Source organism: Gallus gallus, chromosome 6, assembly GCF_016699485.2.
Source record: "Gallus gallus isolate bGalGal1 chromosome 6, bGalGal1.mat.broiler.GRCg7b, whole genome shotgun sequence".
Lineage (NCBI taxonomy): Eukaryota > Metazoa > Chordata > Aves > Galliformes > Phasianidae > Gallus > Gallus gallus.
This window is the reverse complement of record NC_052537.1, coordinates 3,285,458-3,304,240: the sequence shown is the minus strand read 5'-3', so window position 1 is coordinate 3,304,240 and position 18,783 is coordinate 3,285,458. Positions and strand designations below refer to the sequence as shown.

The window sequence follows — 18,783 nt, the reverse complement described above, 5'->3', positions numbered from 1 at the left end:
TACGCAAGCTTACCAACAGAAGTAGTAAGGGAAATGGAAGCACGAGTATATGAAGATCTGTAGTCCGTTAGCATCTGTTTTAGCCATGGAAGCTGAAGAGTAAGAGCAGTAAAGACAAGTTCTAGATTTCATAAATACTCAGTGTATAATACCCATAATTCCCATGCAGGCTCTAATCCAATCCCTGTGCCTGCAGCCCCGCAAAGAATTGCACCGACGACTCAGATTTCATGCACGTTATATTCATAATTCATGAAAATAATAATAATAATAATGAAGCATCTAAAAGGTGCAATTCCATGACATGGCAGCTTGGGCAGCGAAGCCCAGAGTTCCCTGTACCCTCAGTTGGCCTGACCTGTCAAGTAACACTGTAAACCAGATCACCGAAGCGTTCCAGGTTAAAAATAAGCTCATGGAAAAAAAAAAAAAAAGGAAGAAAGAAAAAAAAATCAGAGGCTATTTGTGACTTTACCCCTCAGTAACCACATGGACAGAGCTGTCCGCAGATGGATGGCTCACGCAGGGATGGGGAAATGGAAGTGGTGATGAGGTGGGGATGAGCAGAGGAACTAAACCTGGCTTCCCTCACTATGACAGTCATAGAGATAGCCATAGCCTTCTCTTTCCTAAAGTGGAATCACTGTCAAGCAGCTCCTGTCCTGTGTACCGTATCTCCATCATGGCGGGTATTTTAGTGCTCTGCTCTCTTTAAGCCACAAACACACACTTAATCTCGCATCTGTTGCAATTTTTCTTACAATTAAAACGTTTGGGAAAAAAAAAAATGGAACCGAATAAAAACGAAAATCCCGAATTACAAACAGAAAAGGCAAAAATCTGCAGAATAAGTAAATCCTTAATCACGCTGTCAAGGTTTGTGTACACAGTTCTGTCAAGTCACCCCTGGATGAGAGGAGGGCTTCCTGGTGTCAGCCGGCCGTGTTGTTATCTCACTGAAACACGCACCCCTTCCTTTAGCCCTGCACTGAGACAGCCACAGAGCAGGACTGCGATCAGCCAGGGTGCCCCAAATGGGGAGCAACCATCCTTCAGAGTGCAAAGAAGCAGAGGAAACCAGAATCGCTCTTATTCTGGTTCAGTCAGAACAATGCCCCCTCTTAACAGCTCGTTTTCTTTTCTGCTTTTACAGGAAAACAACCATTGATCTGATTAATATTGGTTTCACACTGACTCATCTGTTTCTTCCAAATTAGACAGGGACTTTCTTAGGATGTTTATGGGATACTGAAATTTCCCACCAAAGGGGAATAAAACACAGGCTTAAATCAAGGCAACTTCTGGATTAAATGCAGCTTAGTGTGATCTTCGGCCCCTGACATCCTGCACACTACTGGAATGGCCAGAATGCTCAACAATAGCTTCTGCAGTGCCAAGTTCATTAACAGAAGCAGTGGCTTTCCTATCAAAATTTGGCACTTGGCTCCTTTCGGGACTTTTGGAAATCTGTCTTCAGCTCTCTTGTTGAGTTGCACAGCTGCAGGTGGAATGGCTCCCCTTACATGTATTTGATGAACAGTTCCCAAAGAAACGTAGCTTCTCTGAGTGCAATACAGTAGTTATCTAGCCCTCCTCATACAAAAGATTCTCTCATTTCCTTTGTTACGTGGCTCATCAGTGCAAGCTGTAGCAATTTGTTCCTTCAGAAGATAGCAAGGGATCTCTTGTTCAAGAGTAGTGACAGAATCCCCAGCAGTGGCTGCTGGGTGCATCCAAAGCCTTCCTACTGATGAGGGTCAATAACCCTCAAACGAGTCATCAGCAGCCGGCCCTGAACAAACTGAAATCTTTTGCTGAGGCGAAAAGATGATCAGGACAAGCCTTGCTGCACGCTGAGCGCACACAGTTTGGGAACCTCGTCTTGTTCTGCATCTTTGGCTGGCTGGTACAAGCACAGCTATGCTGGCAGGGAACACCAGCTGCAATCCCACTTCAAGATGAAGTGAGTGCTGTGCTAGCATTGGACTTTTATCTGCAACAATCAGAAGATGAAATCCCAGTTTAAGCTGCCCTCAGAGCAGGCTGCAGAACTTGCACTGTGCTGAGGAAAAGATCAGGAAGGAAATGGCTGTGGATGCTTTGTGAAGAGAAGAAAACTCTTGCAGAGATTTCTCCAGTGATGTTCATGGGATGAGGCACAAGGTCCCTGCCCAAGAGGAGCGTTACCCATCATCAGGGAAAGAGGGAAACAGGAGGAGTTCCTGCCGCCTGGCTGATGCACACTGCTGCCAGCTCAGCAGAGCAGAGAATTCACTGATGTGCTGTCAGGTCACCAGCAATCACACACCAGCTGCTAATTAAAAACAAGGCACACCTTGTTCCTTAGAAGAGCCAGCACCTTTTTAAGTACTTAATCCCTTTGGCACTCCCCAGTGAATTAACTGATGAGTCTTTCTTAAAACTGACATGCACAGTCCCAGTTTAGGCTAATTTAAATGCAATACTTTACCTCTTTTTTAAGCTGAGTCCTCTTTTGTTGTCAGTGCTTTGCACTGTGGGAAAAACAGAACACAGACTGTTCTACTGCTAAAGCCTGATTTTTTTCTGCTTCAGATGGAGTAAGTCAGGAGCCTACACAAGTTACTGGGAAATCACTTTAAATCCAAAGAGAACAGTCACAGAAACACAGAACTGTAGGGACTGGAAGGGATTTCTGGAGACCATCGAGTCTGATCCCTGTGCTAAAGCAAGATCCCTACAGCAGGTCATACAGGGAAGCCTGCAGGTGGGAGGAGAAGGACACCCCACCACCTCTCTGGGCAGCCTGTTCCAGTGCTCTGTCGCTCTGACAGTGAAGAATTCCTTCTTTCTGTTTGTATGGAACTTACAGTGTTGCAGTTCGTGCCCGTTGCGCCTTGTCCTGTTGTTGGGCACTGCTGAAAAGAGCCTGGCCCCATCCACTTGACACCCATCCATTAGATAATTACAAGCATTGACAAGATCCCCCTCAGCCTTCTCTCCCCCAGGCTGAACAGCCCCAGGTCTCTCAGCCTTTCCTCATACAGGAGTTGCTCCAGGCCCCCAGTCACCTTCATGGCCCTCCACTGGACTCTCTGCAGAGGTTCCCTGTCTTCTTTCCTGAACTGCGGAGCCCAGAACTGGACAGCCTTCTGTTGTCATCTAGTAGCACATCTCAGCAGCACTAATTGCATATCTGGTGCCTTTTGCACTGTACAGGAAAGGAAAGAGCTATGGGCCTTAAAGGACCTGCAGTCCACCAGTAATAGTCACGATCCGCTGGGCAGGAGCTCTCAGAGTAATGATAGGAACTGCCTTCCTTGAGAATAGAAACATGAGGAAACCGATGTGAGGGACAGCTCTGCTGCGCGAGCACAGACAAAGGAATAACAAAACTCATGGAAAAACAACATCCTGAAGCTTTTGTTCAGGCACAAATTCCACTGACACAGCAACTGCCTGAAGTGATGCACTGCAGTGACAATCGGGAGAGCACCACCAATGAAACTTAAGTACCGGGCTGTGCTGGGGGGCATTACTCTCACCTGCCATCCTGCTGCTCTTACCACTCGTAGCACTGCATGGAGAAGAGCCAACCCTGTGTTCATTGTAACAAAGTTATGGCCACTTTGCTTTACCTCCTGTGCTGCTGCCGTGATAGCAGGATGTCTGGCCAAACTCCGACATCGCAGACAGAGCTGCTTCTGTTTTGCTGCGTGTCGGAAAAAGCAGGTGTAGCATCCAACGACAAGAACAAAAACAACCATCCCCAGCATCAAAACAAGCATCCCTAGCCCCGGTTTTGTAGGGCTGACTTCGGTGTTGCTCCAACTTGCAGTTTTGCTATAAGCTTCATCATTCCTGACTCTCCTCACAAAGCAGCTTCTCCTTGGCCACAGAGGCTGGAGTGGAAAGGAAACCCTATGAAAGAGGATGAAAGCTGAGAGTGCAAAGCTGGTGGTGTACTCAGTGAGTGAAGCTACACGATCACCAAGGGGAAAAAAAAAAACACAGAAGCAGAACTTAAAGCTTCTATGCCCCAGAAACAGGCCGAATGAGGTTCTCTTTGTGAGAGGGCAGCTACTGAGGTTTCATAGCTCATTGGTGTCAGCGCAGAATTCCCACTTGGCTCACTGAACTTCAGATCAAGCCTTTGTAAGTCTTGTTCCGCTTAACATTAAGGAATGACGTATTTCCCTCAAGGTTAATACAATTAAGGAGTATTTTTAGTAATAGATAGCAAAGTTTCCTTAAAGGAAGCATTTGACAAGACATGTAAGAATACTGCAATGGAGGTTTCACCTTTGGGCACACGTATCTATATTGCAGCTCATTGCAGATAGGAAAAATGGGCCTTACGTATTTACTTGACAAAATAATACATTTTGATAAATTTAATCCAACTCAAATCCACTAAAAGTTGTTATGATTAAAGCCGAAGCATGATATGATATTGCTATTCAGCTTCATGAATCAACTTCTACACTGAGCCAGGGAAAACTAGCAAGCAGACACTAAAGAAAAGCCAAACATGCAGAAATGTGGCTACCACTAAAGGCAGTTTTTATACAAAGTATGTCAAACTCCTTTTCTTTCATGTTATATGTCCCACATGATGCATAATTACCCAAGCATGAGGTTGGGGTCAGTTTCTGATACAACATAACACTCTTGTATGGGCGAGAGCCTAGAAGTAAGCCCATCAGACACCCACAGCGTGGCAGCAGGTCTTGAAAAGAATCTTCTTTTCTATTAAATGTGTTTGTGTATTTATATGTGCAGTAGTAAGACACTCATCCTGCTCACACACGCGTTCGTGCATGTCAACATTTGGTTCAGATTTGTAAGGCTTATGTGACCAAAAGGACTCGTCTGGGAGCCGCGCACGGTGGGAAAAACAAATCAGTGCAGATGATGATTCACGGGGCGTGGGCTGTTTCCATCAAGAAAGAACAAAACATGAAAGCAAAACAACCATATTTGAAACGAGAGATTTCCACATGGAACACAGACCCCTTGCTGGGACCTGGCAGGCACCCCACTGGGCAGGTCTGAGGCCCTGCACCTGGCACCACTGCCTGCTTGGTCTAACAGCGTGTGCAAGCCAGGTTATTTTGCTAGGAAAAAGAAGAGCAGGGAGGATTTGAGCTGCAAAAGCCACTCGCAGCGATGGCTTGCTGGGCACATGACAGGGGGCAGCAGACTGCTTCTGCACAGCTTTCACGCCTCTCTAAGAACCGACCAGCTCTGTCCACAGGTGTGCTTGCTGACATCTCAGTCACGCTGTCCCTTGAGAAGCTGGATGCAGTGAGTGTGGGGAACTTGCCCAGCTTGCTCAGGCTGTCTGCTTTCCCTCTCCAGCTCTCCAGCTTCCTCCCCTTCTCCTGGCTGCCCCGCTGCTCTCCCAGCTGCCATGACCGCAGTTTCTGCTTTCGTGCTCAAGTCGGTTCCCCATTGTTTCTGCACTCAGACGAGAAAGGCAAACTTTTCCCATCTATGCTGATTATCAGAGATTTAGTTCCCGTGTTCCCATTTAAAAATACACTGCCTAAAGTTCAGCTGTTCTTTATCAGGCACAGCTCTCCCCCACACAATGCTCTGCTCCATTTTAACACGGACCTTTGGAGTACCTCCTGATCTTTCCAAATACCCCCATGGATACAACTGGCATTGTTCAAGACCCGACTCTGCTTTCGTTTTGGAAAACCAGTGTTGATTTCTTATGGGAAAGGAGTTTAATAATACGCACGAGGGCACAGATTACTATTTCTATTTTCCCTCCAGGCTTTAAGGAGATACACGGTGTTTATTAACATCTCATCCCCCTGCAGGTTCTCTGACCCAGCAAAGCTTGCACATCCCTTTTCCCCACTTCACTCTGCGCTGGTGAGGCTTCACTTCAACCACTGCGTGCAGGTTTGGGCACCACGATATAAGAAGGACATAAACCTATTAGAGACCACCAAAGGAGGGCTACAGAACTGACGATCTGATGGGGCCAGGGGTTGGATGCAAAAACCAAGGTGGCCCAGCAACTGATCTGAAGTAGCAATGTTTTGGAAGACGCCGATTATTAACAGAGTTTATGTAGGATTAATTTTCCAGAAGCAGTCGGTCCAGACCTGATGAGTCAGTCATGAGGCATCTGAAATGGCAACGGGCCCATCCAGGCAGTCTGACATTTAAAGCAACATTAACCTGCAGGTTATCACGGGTTGGAAATTTCTCCTGCAGAATGAAAAGGCTGGAAATGGAACGAATGTGTCAAAGTTCAGACAATCGACCCTTCTGTCAGAAACTCTGATAAGCATCCCAAGCGAAAACAAAGGAACAGGGAGTCGGGGGGGAATCTAGCAACCATTTTTCATTTTCCTCAACATCCAGCCTAAAAAACAAAGCTCCTCTACACGTCACCCTTCTGTGACACTGCGACAAGCAGAGGCTTTAAAAGACCTATTACAAATTCCTCTTTTTCCCCCATAGGAACTGGTGCTCTTTCATGCAGTCTCGCCTGGTGACATACATTGAAGCCTGCATGAAGGAGAAGTACATCATCAACTCCCAGCAGCCCTGCCCAAACGGAGCTCCAGCTTGCCAGAGGATCATGTAAGCACCCCAAATGAAACCACCAGAGACAACGGGATATTCTCTGAAGTAGCTAAATTAGATTGTCAAATCTGCTTATTGGCACACTTTGAAAATAAATTAAGCACCGACTTCATTTAATACCAAGGTGAGGTAGTGACTGATTTATGTACCTATAGTGATAAGGCATTTAAGTAACCTGGGATAATTATTGCCTTAAAAACCACCAAGTACAGGACTACAAGGGAATTGAGTGATTTTTTCTCATCTACCCACATTGATTTAGGGGGAAAAAAAAAAGCAATCGTCTTTTCCACAGTTTCCAGGTCCTGATACACACACAACTTAAAAGCAACAACAGAACACCAAAAAGCTCTGTGACCATCAGTGAGACTCATTCACAGTTACAGATACACAACTGCCCAAGGGGTTATTCTCATTTCATGAGGACTGGATGCCCAAAGAGCACAGGTGAAAGCTTATAGGATGGCTCTATAACAGTAAATACTCGAGTTCTGTTTCGGATCATTATGGATACTTGCCAGCTGCAACATCTCTTTGAAACTGCTGTCAGATTAGTGCCAACACGTTGGAAAAAAATCCCTACCGGACAACAAAGAGGAGGAGGGTGAGGTAGACCAATGCAGACTGCTAACTGAATAGTACTTACACTCTGCCAGCATGTATGAATTTGCACACACCTCCTGTTGCAAATAGCAGTTCTGAAAAGCAACCTTACTCAGGAAATAAAGTTGCTGTCAACAGCTGCTAACACATTTTTACTGAGCAGTAGTGATAAAATTTATGGCAGACTTCTTAACCACAGTCTGCATTAGTTATCTAGGACACCACTGGCACCAGCCTACAGTTAGGCAGTGGATTTGCCCCATGTGATAGCAGCTGACCGTAACTTGGAAACTAACACCTGCACCCTGCTCCCCAGGTACAGGACAGCCCTGAAGCCGGTCTATCAAGTGAAACAGAAGGTTTTGAAGTCTTTGCAGTGGAAGTGCTGCCCTGGATTTATTGGGAAGGATTGTGAACAACGTGGTAAGGAAAGCCAGAGAGCGTGCATGAGAATTAAGACTAAATGACATTCACAGTGGCAAAAACCAGCTTACCTATTTGTCCCTCCGGTTTGGGGATTGATGCTTTATTTTCTTTGGCATGCTGTGCCCCAAATCGCTGATGCCTTGCAACAGAAAGGAGGTGTAATTAGCCTTAAACAAGGCTAACAGCAGCAGCACTTCCCTCTAATCTTCACCCTTGGAGAGAAGCATTCGTTTACCAGAGGAAATGTCAGATGTAGAGCTCCATCTATGAAGCCTACAAAGTCTCCATCCCTGCCCAAATCCATATAGAAAGTAACGATACCAGAGAGTAACACCAGCATGTGATATGTCAAAAAATTAGTTTAGAAGATGAAGTAATTTTTTAGGGAAATTGCCAAGTGCCCAGTTTAAAACAAGCCTTTCCATGCTATGAACCACCACAGCTCCCTGTACTGCTGAATATTGATGCCAGCAGCTGCTAAATAGAAGGGGGGTTGGGGGGGAGGAACAGCATGGTTTAATGGTTTAAAAACTGCAATGCTTCGCAGCACTCAGAAGATTTAATAAACACTTCACTCAAAAGTGGAAGAATTTATATTGAAATGAAAACGTAATTCCCCATAGTAATTAAGGCATCATAACAAAGAAGTCAAACGTTCAGGTGAAAACCTTTGTCCATTTCACCTACCCAAAAAGGCTCCTCAGAAGAGTTTGGAGTTCCTGTTTATATCTCTATAGGTTTAGGTTTTTTGTGCAGATAGCTCCTCTCCACAGTTCTTGTCCCTAAGGTAATCTATCAGCCTGGCTTCTATTTATGATGTTAGAAGGATATTACCAAAATTCTCCCAACACAACATTCCTTATCCTAAGAAACCTGCTCTGCAGAAGCCCATCTCCATGTCTGTCATAGTGCAAGTGAAACAACTCAGTCTTGCTTTATTGAACCGTGTTAGTTTCTGCATCTAAAGTGCTTTCACAGATGTATCACATCTCTATTGCAGATCCTAATGTGATTCCAGTGCCAGGAAATCACACCAAAGGACGGCAAGAAGAAGAGTTCTCAAACCACAGTACGACATTACTCGCCATTCCCTTACATCTCAAGTCACTGCCCTGAGCAAAAGACAGACTTACAGTTGCTACTTTAACATGATAAACTATGGATAATATCTTCAGTGAAAGTATTACTTGGGAAAGTTTTTACACAACTTCGTATCATTTACTGGCATTTATGAGGGTTTTTGCTATAAAATGATATGAATGTCCTTGAGAAAACAGCCAAAAGTTTCACAATAGTATGCTGGCTGATCATCGCTTATACCTAGTGAAAATGCCAGCTGGTTAATGAAAGGTTAAGCCTTTCATTAGTGTGGATGTTCAACTCCCTGTTCTGCTCAGTGGATTCATAGGAAAGCACTTCAGAAGACTTACCCGAAAAAAAAGATCTATTCAAAATGCCATTTTAGAGCAGCTACCAGTAGCTTTGAGAATATTGTTATAAGATATCCTAGATTATTACCTCAGGTGCTCTATCTTGCCAACCTAATATCCAAGATGGACCTTTCCTCCCTATATGGCAAATGATGTGGCTTGTAGTGCTATTAAATATCTTCCAGCAACTGGGCTTAGGATAGCATTACAGCCCTGAAAGAGTCTTCCTTACACTATCCTCTCAGCACTGAATGAATAAACAGTTGCTTTAGAAGACTCGAGTTTGTAAAATGTTAGCTTTAAAAGTCAAATGTAATCCTGGAAGGGAAGAGGTCCCCAGGATGGCACAGTTAAGGTACACCACTTCCTGCAACTCAGCATACACTTTTAATTCTTCAGCTCAAATTAGTATGTGTTTATTTAGAGTAATACAAGTTAAAAGGTCTGTCTGTGAGAGCCAGTGGTGACACTTAACCCTTACGCTCTTGAATCTTTTGTGAAACACCTGCCTTGCTCTTTCATCCTGTCCTTTTACTCTGGGTTGTTAAGCTTGGCTATCCTTCCTGACAATTGGCTTGAAAGCAATTATTGTTTCAGAATGTTTTCATGGCATGGGGAGGTTTTAAATGAAGAATATTTTACCACCATCATTGTCTAGCACGGCTGAAGGTCTTGTGTTAACATTTAAATAAAGTTGCCAGCACTGCTGAAAAACATTTGCAAGTAAACTGTAGTTAAGCTACTATAAATCAACAGATCCCTAAATGTCACTGCAAGATTTCCAGAGCAAAAAATACATGGGTGTTCTTAGAGCTCACAGGTCTTACAGGAATACGTGTTGCTGCAACTCCATTGCATGATACTTTCTTTTTGAATCTTGTGATTAGTGTCAACACCAGTGGATTCAAGAGAGCTGTTGGAAGTTATTCAAAATCAGGAGGCATTACTGGATGATCTTCAAAGTGATATTCATCAAGCAGTCAGCAACTTAGGTGATTTACAGAGAATATTTGAAAACAACGGTACAAGCATGGTGTTAGAAGTGAACCAGAGCAACGAAGGTGAGAGGTCTGATGTAGAATTATCACCCTGTCAACAGGCCCTGTAAGACCATGCAGATCAGAAGGAGAACCTGAGAACCAGAATACATTCTAATATCCCTTGGTCTGCAGGTTGCTTCCAAAGAGGGGAAAAAAAAATGGATGCAATTCCAATACAAAGTAATGAATTAAATCCAAGCAGAAGTTGAAATGAGAAATTAGATGAAGATTAGATTATTCAAGGCCAGGCTGGATGTGGCTCTGGGCAGCCTGGTCTGGTGGTTGGCGACTCTGCACATAGCAGGGGGGTTGAAACTCGATGATCATTGCGGTCCTTTTCAACCCAGGCCATTTTAGGATTGTATGAAAAGCAGATTCCTTCACACTCTTCAGAAATTTTAGAATCTGCCTTAACCACAGAATGCAGAAATTGCTTATACTAATTTGCTAGCTTGCTATTCTGCTTCCATGGCTTGTTTTCTATGAGAATGCAGAGCTTAGATTTATTTTTTCTTCTTCTTTTCAGACTCATAGCCTTACATGCTGAATCAGATTGGTACACTTAGTAAAAATACAACATATGCCCATTTATCTAAAACATTATTCCTGCTTTATACTGCAGTGGAAAATTTGGTCTGATTAGTACTGAATTTGAACCACTAATCTGAGCCACTGATTTTCAGAAACGTCTTCTAATGATACAGACTGAACTTCAAGTCACTCAGTTTGTATGCTAAGGTTCAAAATCAAGCCTTAGTCTAATTCACACTAGTACAGATTCCTCATAGATTTTTCAAGTTATTGAGTCTTTGCCTAGCATATGCAGATGCTAAGATGCTGCGTAAGTTTGTGAAGTAGAAGGGACATCATGGAAAGCATCAGACAAATAACAGTATGAAAAAATTGCACAAGCAAGAGCACATCAGATAAGAACTGTTGTGAAAATGAGCAGTTACAACCACTAATAAAACTGCTCTACAAACATTTAAAAATGCAGTATTTCTCTGACTCAAATGGGGCAGTCAATACATATCTAAGTTACAGTCTGCAAACAGAAACACGTTTTGCATTAACCTTGATTTAAATAAGGTTATTTTTGCTATTATAAATAATTCAGTGTGTGCTCAGATTTCAGGATTTAAGATGGCAGTTACTGAAGAAAAATACATTCTTGAGGTACCCTGATCAGATTAAGATGGTTTCTTAAACAGAATTATTGTTATTATTAACTTTGTTTTAACAGATTTTCAGGAAAGGCTTCTGCGGCAAGTTTTGTTTCCCCATGTGGAGAATTTTCTAAGGAAACATTTGAACCCAGTGTGGGCAAGCTTCAACAGAAGCCTACAGAACCTCTCCAATATAGTAAGAAACCTGTCCCACGACGTGGAAGCCAACAAGAAAAGCATAGAAAGATTCCAAGAGAGCACTGTGCCTAAAAAAGAATTCCAGGAGCTGGGAACCAAGTTTGAATCCAAAGTCCAGGAAAATGCGGTGAAAGTTGACCAAATAAGAAGAGATATAGAAAATCAATTGCAAATGCAGCAGGCTAGTATTCAGCATAACCTCACCATAATCAGGGCAGATACTGACACGAGGCTGAAGAAGCATCACAAGATACAGCAGTCCCATCACTTAGCTTTGAACAACAACGTAACAGATTTGCAACATGAGCAAAACAATCTTGAAAATAAATTTGAGACTTTGAAAAAAAGTTTAACAGAACTCTCCTCGCATCACGGTCCCAAAGATGAAACTACACAGTTAGCCATCAGACAAATAAATGACATGCTGGCAGGGCATGCAAAACAGCTTAAAGACCTCTACATGGAGTCAGATGTGGCCTTTCAGAACATTGCGGTTCTAGAGAGATGGTTTAAGGAGTTGAAAAAGAATATCTCAAAGTATAGGCCTGAAGATCTTTCAATAACTTTAATGGAGAAATCAGTTCTTATTGAAGAAAATAAAGCAGCAATGGAAAGGCAGATATCAGAGATGAATGATACTCTCTCAAATCTTCAGGAAAACTATTCAGATCTGTTGAGATATATGGAGGAATGTAATTGCCAGAAGATACCTTCTGACGCCAATACACTTGAGGAAGATTTAAAGAACATCACTTATTCCCTCGAAGGCCAACAATCGAAGGATGTGAAGCAGTTAGAATCTGTTTTCAAAGATCTCTTGAGGAATGAAATCGAAGAGCTCTCCTCAGCCTTTCCGTTCATCCATCAGTCCCTTAACCTCCGTCAAGAAGAAAACAGACAGCTTCAGTTGCAAGTTGCGTCTTTTTCAGAAGACATAGGCCTCCTGAAGAAGAAAGATGAAGAAATTCACAGACACATCAAGTACCTCAACAGTTCTTTCGGCTCACTTTTAGAAGACGCCATGCGGCACGAAGCTGCACTGGAGGCTTTACTGGGAGAAGAGTTTATGGAAGTCCTGTTTGAGGAAGATCCTAGTACCCTAATATCATCAGTAGTGCAGCTGCAGGAATTTCTGAAAGAGATCTCAAATAAACTCCAAAACCAAAATGTGACTTTAGAATCTCTTGTAAAGAGATTGCATCACTTGGAGAGAGGACAACAGAATAATCACCACGTTCACGCATCTTCAAAGCGCCCCGAACAGGAAACTCAGACACTCTCTATGCTGGATGAAGCTAATCAGCTCAGCAGTGTAGAACACACGGAACCTAATTATGAGGCTTCCAAAGATGAATCCTTGCACAGCTCAACATATAATGACATAATGACTCTGAAGAATGACATCAAGTATCTCAGTCTAGCAATCAAGAGGCACGAATCCAGAAATGACATGAGTGTCTGCTGCAATCATACAATTGCAAATGTAGTAGAGCCACTCAACGTTTCTGTGGAAATTATCTCAGGAGATTTAGCAACAATGAAAGAGAAGCTGGAAAAACATCTGCTGATTTTCAAAAAGCTATTTGGAAGCGATGAAGAATTACTTGCCTCAAATATAAGTCTGGATGTTGCAAAGATTCAGTCAATGCTTACCAGAAAAGTGAGAAGGCAAGAGAAAGGACAAGACAAGCAAAGAGACAAAAAAAGGCCTGAGAAACAGAGAGAAAATACACAGATAGTAAGTGGAAGAAATAGAGTGCAGACCGAACTGCTGGAAAAAGGTAGGTTCTTTTATCTAATTTGCTCATGTGCAAGTCTAGCTTCTCTTTGGGCCCTGCTGCAAGTCACTCTCGTTCCCTCAGAAGCATATAAATTGCAACCTGCCAGATATCCTGTGAGATGTTTAAGAAAGGTATTTTGATATCTCTGCCCCTCCATCTAAATAAACTGTTTGATTTAGAATCAAGTCAACACACTGGTACACTTTTGCACAAAGCCAGGAAAAAAAAAATCACACCCATTAGAGCTGCTGGCTAATTGGCCTTGAATTAATTCAACTTCAGATATTTAGAACTCAAATTTTGTTTGTAGATGTCTGTGGAATAGTTTTCTCTTTCAAAGCTGATGGGGAACATTGGGCCTCATGGATTTGCTTCATCTTTCTCAGTTATTTGAGTCTGGAAGGGGTATACTCAAAGCATCAAATCCTTGTCAGTCTGGACGGATACATTAAATTAACTGTAATAACTTGTGCAAGTAGAACAGGCACAACTGCCCAGAGAACAATCTCTCTCTCAGGGCAAAGGTAGGTTTTTGGCTTATACTGCACTGATGGATCAGTTTGCCGAAAGTGCCATGTAATTACAAGTGCCACAGTTCTGCCACTGGCTTTTATGATTCAGCCCTTGCTATGGACACACAATACACAACAAAAATCAGCCCCTTTAGGCAACTGTGCTGCAAAATTGTAGTTAAGAATGAGTAAGCAAGGAACATATTTCAAATTGTTTTCAGGACAGCAAAAGAGTGCAGATTTTTCCTCCTGGCTGGTCTCACGTTCATGCCTTTCTAAGGATCCTGATCTAACCACTTTATCTACCCACACATCAGAATGCAGACCTAGAGAGCTTACAATAACTTTAAAGGAAAAATCACTGAGCCTTGTGTTTTGCTGTGATATCTGCCTAGCCTCTATAACCAGTTGTTTCTTCAACTACATCAGTCTACACTTCTTTTCCCTCAGCTATTTCTGACCTTTATTTTAAAAACAAGAACAAAAACCTGCAGTTAAGCTACCATTGGCTTTGCTTCTTTCCCAAGAATAAGATGTCTTAAGTGCCAGCAAAACAGAAGTATTTTCTAAAGCATGTTTATCTTTCTACTAAGAACTCTAACGTAAAAACATTACTTGGAAAAAAAAAAAAGGAACATTCTTTAATAGAAAAACAAAAGCCTATTCATGTCACAGGATCACACTGAATGAATCTTTTCTTTGGTTAAGGATTTTTTATTTGTGCTTGACTACTTCTCTAAAAAAGAGAACTACAAAAGGACTTTCCAACTAATTTGAAAACACACGAGAAGAAGACAGTCCGAAACCTACAAACTACTGCAAATATACGCAGACAGAACTAACATTTTCAGTCCTAAAAGTTCAAATGAACATGGCATTTCTTTTTAATAATAAGTGTAGTTGTTAGAAGTAATTGGTAGAGTTTATTCTCTATATCAGTGACCATGAGGCTGAAACAATAAGAATGCTCCCACCTTTTGCACCCTATCCTTGCAGCTGAGGTAAGCAGGCTTCTGGGGGCTGTAGTGCAGTACTCTCACACGTGAAGCAAAGACCCCAGTCTCAGATTGAGTCTGGAAGCAACTCAACTGACTTTCTGTAAACCACAGCATTTCACAGCTTTGAGTGCATGTAAGCTCCCCACAAAGCAAGTTTTCTGCCAAAGCTTCTGTGCCTGTTTTGGGCCCTTTCAGTCTCACAGTGTATGTAATTTGAGAGAAGGTAGTTAACTCAGAGATGCACACCTTTACAAACTCCCTACTTCTATTAACAGCTCTGGGCAACACGGACTAGGAAAGAAGAGCTTTCATGCCAAAAAGCATTTGATATTTTCAGGTCTTTTTTTCCTACTGTGTGAACTGGTCTAATTTTAGGTCTTCCTGAGCTTGCATTTTTGATAGTTGCATACCTGTGCTGTTGTCTGAAAGAGGAAAGGTGTTTTGGATCATATATAATGTGTTCAAAAGACTTCATCTATAATTATTAATTGGTTGCACAGCACCTGATAAAATGAAAGGTTCCATTGTGACTTAGGCTCCTGAGCAAGTATAAAACAACAGCTGGGAAGAGGATTGCTCACTGTTAAAATACCGTTTTTTCTCTCTTTTTCAGACTCATCAGTAGCATTCCATGTGGGATTCTCAGACAGAAAGGATAAAGAAAAAGCTCTGAGATTTAACGAAACGTACCTCAATTATGGAAACAGCTATTTCCCTGAGCATGGCTACTTTAAAGCACCGCACAAAGGCGTCTACCTGTTTGTCATCTCTGTGGAGTTTAGCTCAGGACCAGCACTAGGACAACTCTCTTTTAGCAGCGGGTACAAAAGAACTCTCTCAAGTAGCCAGAGGAAGACACCAAATGGACATACCGTAACTTCTTTTGCTATGGCAGAAATGGAAAAGGGAGAGAAAGTGTGTTTCGAATTGCTGCAGGGCACTGTAGTGAAACGGAGTCCACCTGGGACAACAATGGGTGGATTCCTACTATTTAAAACTTGAACAGTAACACTGTGTTTTACTGATATTTTTTCCATAGATGCAATGGATCAATTCACTATTGCTTCATCTGTGATGTATTCAATCCTACCGCATGTGTTTAAACATAGCACTACTCTAGGTTTGTCTTCATGCTTCTTTTCTGGAAGTGTTTGGCTTTTGAATAGTTGCTAATGAGCAGCAATGGGATTTTCAAGTTCCGAACTAATGGTTTGGATTCCAAACATATTGATACACATTCTCAAATCCTTCCACGGGGAGAACTGCACCTAATTAGAACAGATGCTTTGCGGGGCTTTCTTCACTCACAACTCATTTCTTTTTTCTCCTTTCTCATGAGACCCGATCTGGAGTACTGCACTCAGCTGTGGGAACCCCCACAAAAGCAAGACCTGGATATCTTGTAGCATGTCCACAAGAGGGCCACAAGGATGATCAGAGGGCTGGAGCACCTCTCTTACGAGAAAGACAGAGACAGATATGGTTGCTTAGTCTACAGAAGAGACGGTTCCAGGGAGATGACATAGCCATATTCCAATATCTAGAGGAGGCCTACAGGAAATCCATGGAGGGACTCTTTATGAAGGGGTACAGTGACAGGATAAGGGGTAACAGCTTTAAACTACAAGAAGGAAGATTTAGATTAAACAGTAGGAAGAGATTGTTTACTCAGAGGGTAGCAAGGCACTGGAACAGACTGTCCGGAGAATCTGTGGATGCCCCATCCCTGTCAGGTCACGCTGGATGGGGCTTTGGGCAATCTGTTCTAGTAGTTGGCAACCCTGTCCACAGCAGGGGGGTTGGAACTAGATCATCTTGAAGGTCCCTTCCAACTCAAACCATTCTAGGATTCTATGAAAAAACATTCCTTCCTGTGGCAGATATCCCCATCACCGTCAAGGAAAAACCTTTAAGTCTATATATTAGCATAGTGGCTGCTCAAAACCAAGAAGCCGGGACAATATTACTTTTCTGTTCTCTGTGGACCAGGCAGACTGACTTGAAAACTTCTACAATTCACTCTAACTCAACATTTCAGTCTGTATGTAACACAAATGCTAGGAAAAAAATATAATCAATCAAATCCAGTAAGATGCACCCTGAACACCCATTTGTAAGCAAGGATCTTAGAAGTGACCCAGCCTCCCTCCTTCTAAACCTGGTATATTTCAACAACACTGCAAAACTTAACAGTAACATAACATTGTTAGGATGTATTAGATATACGTTCCTAATGTAGACATTAGGAATATGTCAACAATAACAAAAAAAATATTGCTGAAAATACAGTTTATTTCTAAGGATATTCCTGAAGAACGTTGTGAATACAGCCCAGACAACCCAACAATTGGTAGTGTAAAATCAAGTGGGTGAGGAAACTAAATTAACAGCAAGTAGACAAGCTCACTGGCCTAATGTCACTGTTGACTATAAAATAAATGTGTAATTAGAAAAAAAAGCAAAGAGTAGGATTTCTGAACAGTGGAGGTTTGAGTTTGCAAAAAACATCTCAAAATGGCCATTTCTGGACATGCCCTAAATTCTTCTTCTGTCAAATGAAGCCTCTTCACAGGTGTTCGTTTTAAAGTTCTATCGATCTTTGCTTTCCGTAATGTGCTATAAAACTATATGGGCACAATCCCATTTGGCAAAATGAAATGCTTTTTAAAACTCCCAATGCTTTTGATGAAAGAGATGAATTCCTAACGTGTGTTTTATGCCCTTTCAAGATAGCGTTTTCTGACAGAAAAATATCTTGCTGCTAAGAATTTTTCTCCCCACCTATTTTTATTCTGAATGACACTACACTACAGGATAATTAAAAAGCACTGGTATCGATACACACTACACTTAAGACAACAGTTTGGCAAGTATCTCTTGAGACTACAAAGTGGTTCCAGCTACTGGCTTGCTGGTAAGACTGTTACTCTCCTTCTGGATAAAGACAACAATGCAAATAAGGATCTAAAAACAAGTATGATTAAATCCCTTCTACTGGTTCAGAAATGGAAGGCCACAGATGAAGACACGGGAATTCAGCATCTCTGGCAAGAGAAAATGCCATTTCTGACCTAATTAGCAATTTATGTCCTCCTGCCTACTCCTAGCCCGTGGTCCCATTCACATGAGATTATCTGGACAGGTCTTCCCATCTGTTCAGCATGGAGTCAGTCCTTGCATTGCTCTGCAGTAGGCAGCATTGGGTGCTGAGGAGCTCAGTCATCTTCTGCCCCTCAGACTGCTAAAATATCTGAGGAAGGAAGAGAAGAAAAATGGGAAGAGGTGAAATGCCAAAAAGGAAGAAAACCATCAATTCGTATGATTGGGCTCTGTTAGTAAAATCTACCATGTGGAAGAGAGCCAGAAATTTCTTTTTACCAGTGGTCCAGCTATGGACTTATTCCACTGGCAGCATTCTGCAGTGCAAACAGTGCTGTCTGGGTCAGGAGAGAGTAAGGACCCCCTTGTTTTCAGTGCACACCAATTCTGCAGGTACCAAGTGCTATAGATGAGTACATCAAGAGAATATATATGATTTAAATACACTTGCTTGCTATTAAGGGTTTGACAGAAAACTTCTGCATACACAAAGAAGGGATAACTGATTGGGAAACTCTCATTGTTACATTCTGAAGTAAAAACTTTAGGAAGGATAATGGATTCAAGCATTCTATTGGCAGAATAAGCCAGGAAGGTTGGCTTCCTTCCTAAGTAATGGGGTTTTTTGTTTGTTTGTTTTGTTTTTCTTTTAAATCCACACCTATTGAGCACCATCACCTACATGACTCTCATATTTGAAAATACTTTCCAGCTTCTGTTAGTACTTCCCCAAAACCCTGTAACTGCCAGAAAATTTTGCCAGCAGTTTAAATCTCCAAATCAAACCCCAAAGCCATAAAAACATTAGAACAAAAAAAAACCATGCCCTGTATCTTTCAACATCTTTGCAAAACTGTTTTGCTACTGAAGCTTGACCGGCTTTATGAACGTACCTTATAGTGCTTTGCATTTTAAAATTAAAGTTTTTTAATTTTTTCCCCA

At 42.2% G+C, this 18,783-nt stretch overlaps 2 protein-coding genes across 4 annotated transcripts in view; one reads left to right on the top strand and one right to left on the bottom strand.

Annotated features, from left to right (window-relative positions):
- Positions 1 to 8,066, bottom strand: part of SNCG (synuclein gamma) — a 24,829-nt gene extending 16,763 nt beyond the window's left edge. The window contains exons 1-2 of one of the 2 annotated variants that reach the window (XM_025151469.2): positions 7,686 to 8,066; positions 14 to 92 (exon numbers count right to left, since the gene is read on the bottom strand). In XM_025151469.2, coding sequence (XP_025007237.2) covers positions 14 to 74 — 61 coding nt within the window. In that variant the 5' untranslated portion in view covers positions 75 to 92; positions 7,686 to 8,066. Of the gene's footprint in view, positions 1 to 13; positions 4,218 to 7,685 lie in introns of those variants that run through there. The other variant, XM_040702241.2, reaches the window with a different exon arrangement.
- Positions 1 to 18,783, top strand: part of MMRN2 (multimerin 2) — a 21,706-nt gene extending 2,923 nt beyond the window's left edge. Inside the window, exons 2-7 of one of the 2 annotated variants that reach the window (XM_421496.8) lie at positions 6,463 to 6,585; positions 7,508 to 7,614; positions 8,618 to 8,686; positions 9,935 to 10,108; positions 11,331 to 13,232; positions 15,356 to 18,783. In XM_421496.8, coding sequence (XP_421496.4) covers positions 6,463 to 6,585; positions 7,508 to 7,614; positions 8,618 to 8,686; positions 9,935 to 10,108; positions 11,331 to 13,232; positions 15,356 to 15,744 — 2,764 coding nt within the window. In that variant the 3' untranslated portion in view covers positions 15,745 to 18,783. The remainder of the gene's footprint in view (positions 1 to 6,462; positions 6,586 to 7,507; positions 7,615 to 8,617; positions 8,687 to 9,934; positions 10,109 to 11,330; positions 13,233 to 15,355) is intronic. The other variant, XM_025151897.3, reaches the window with a different exon arrangement.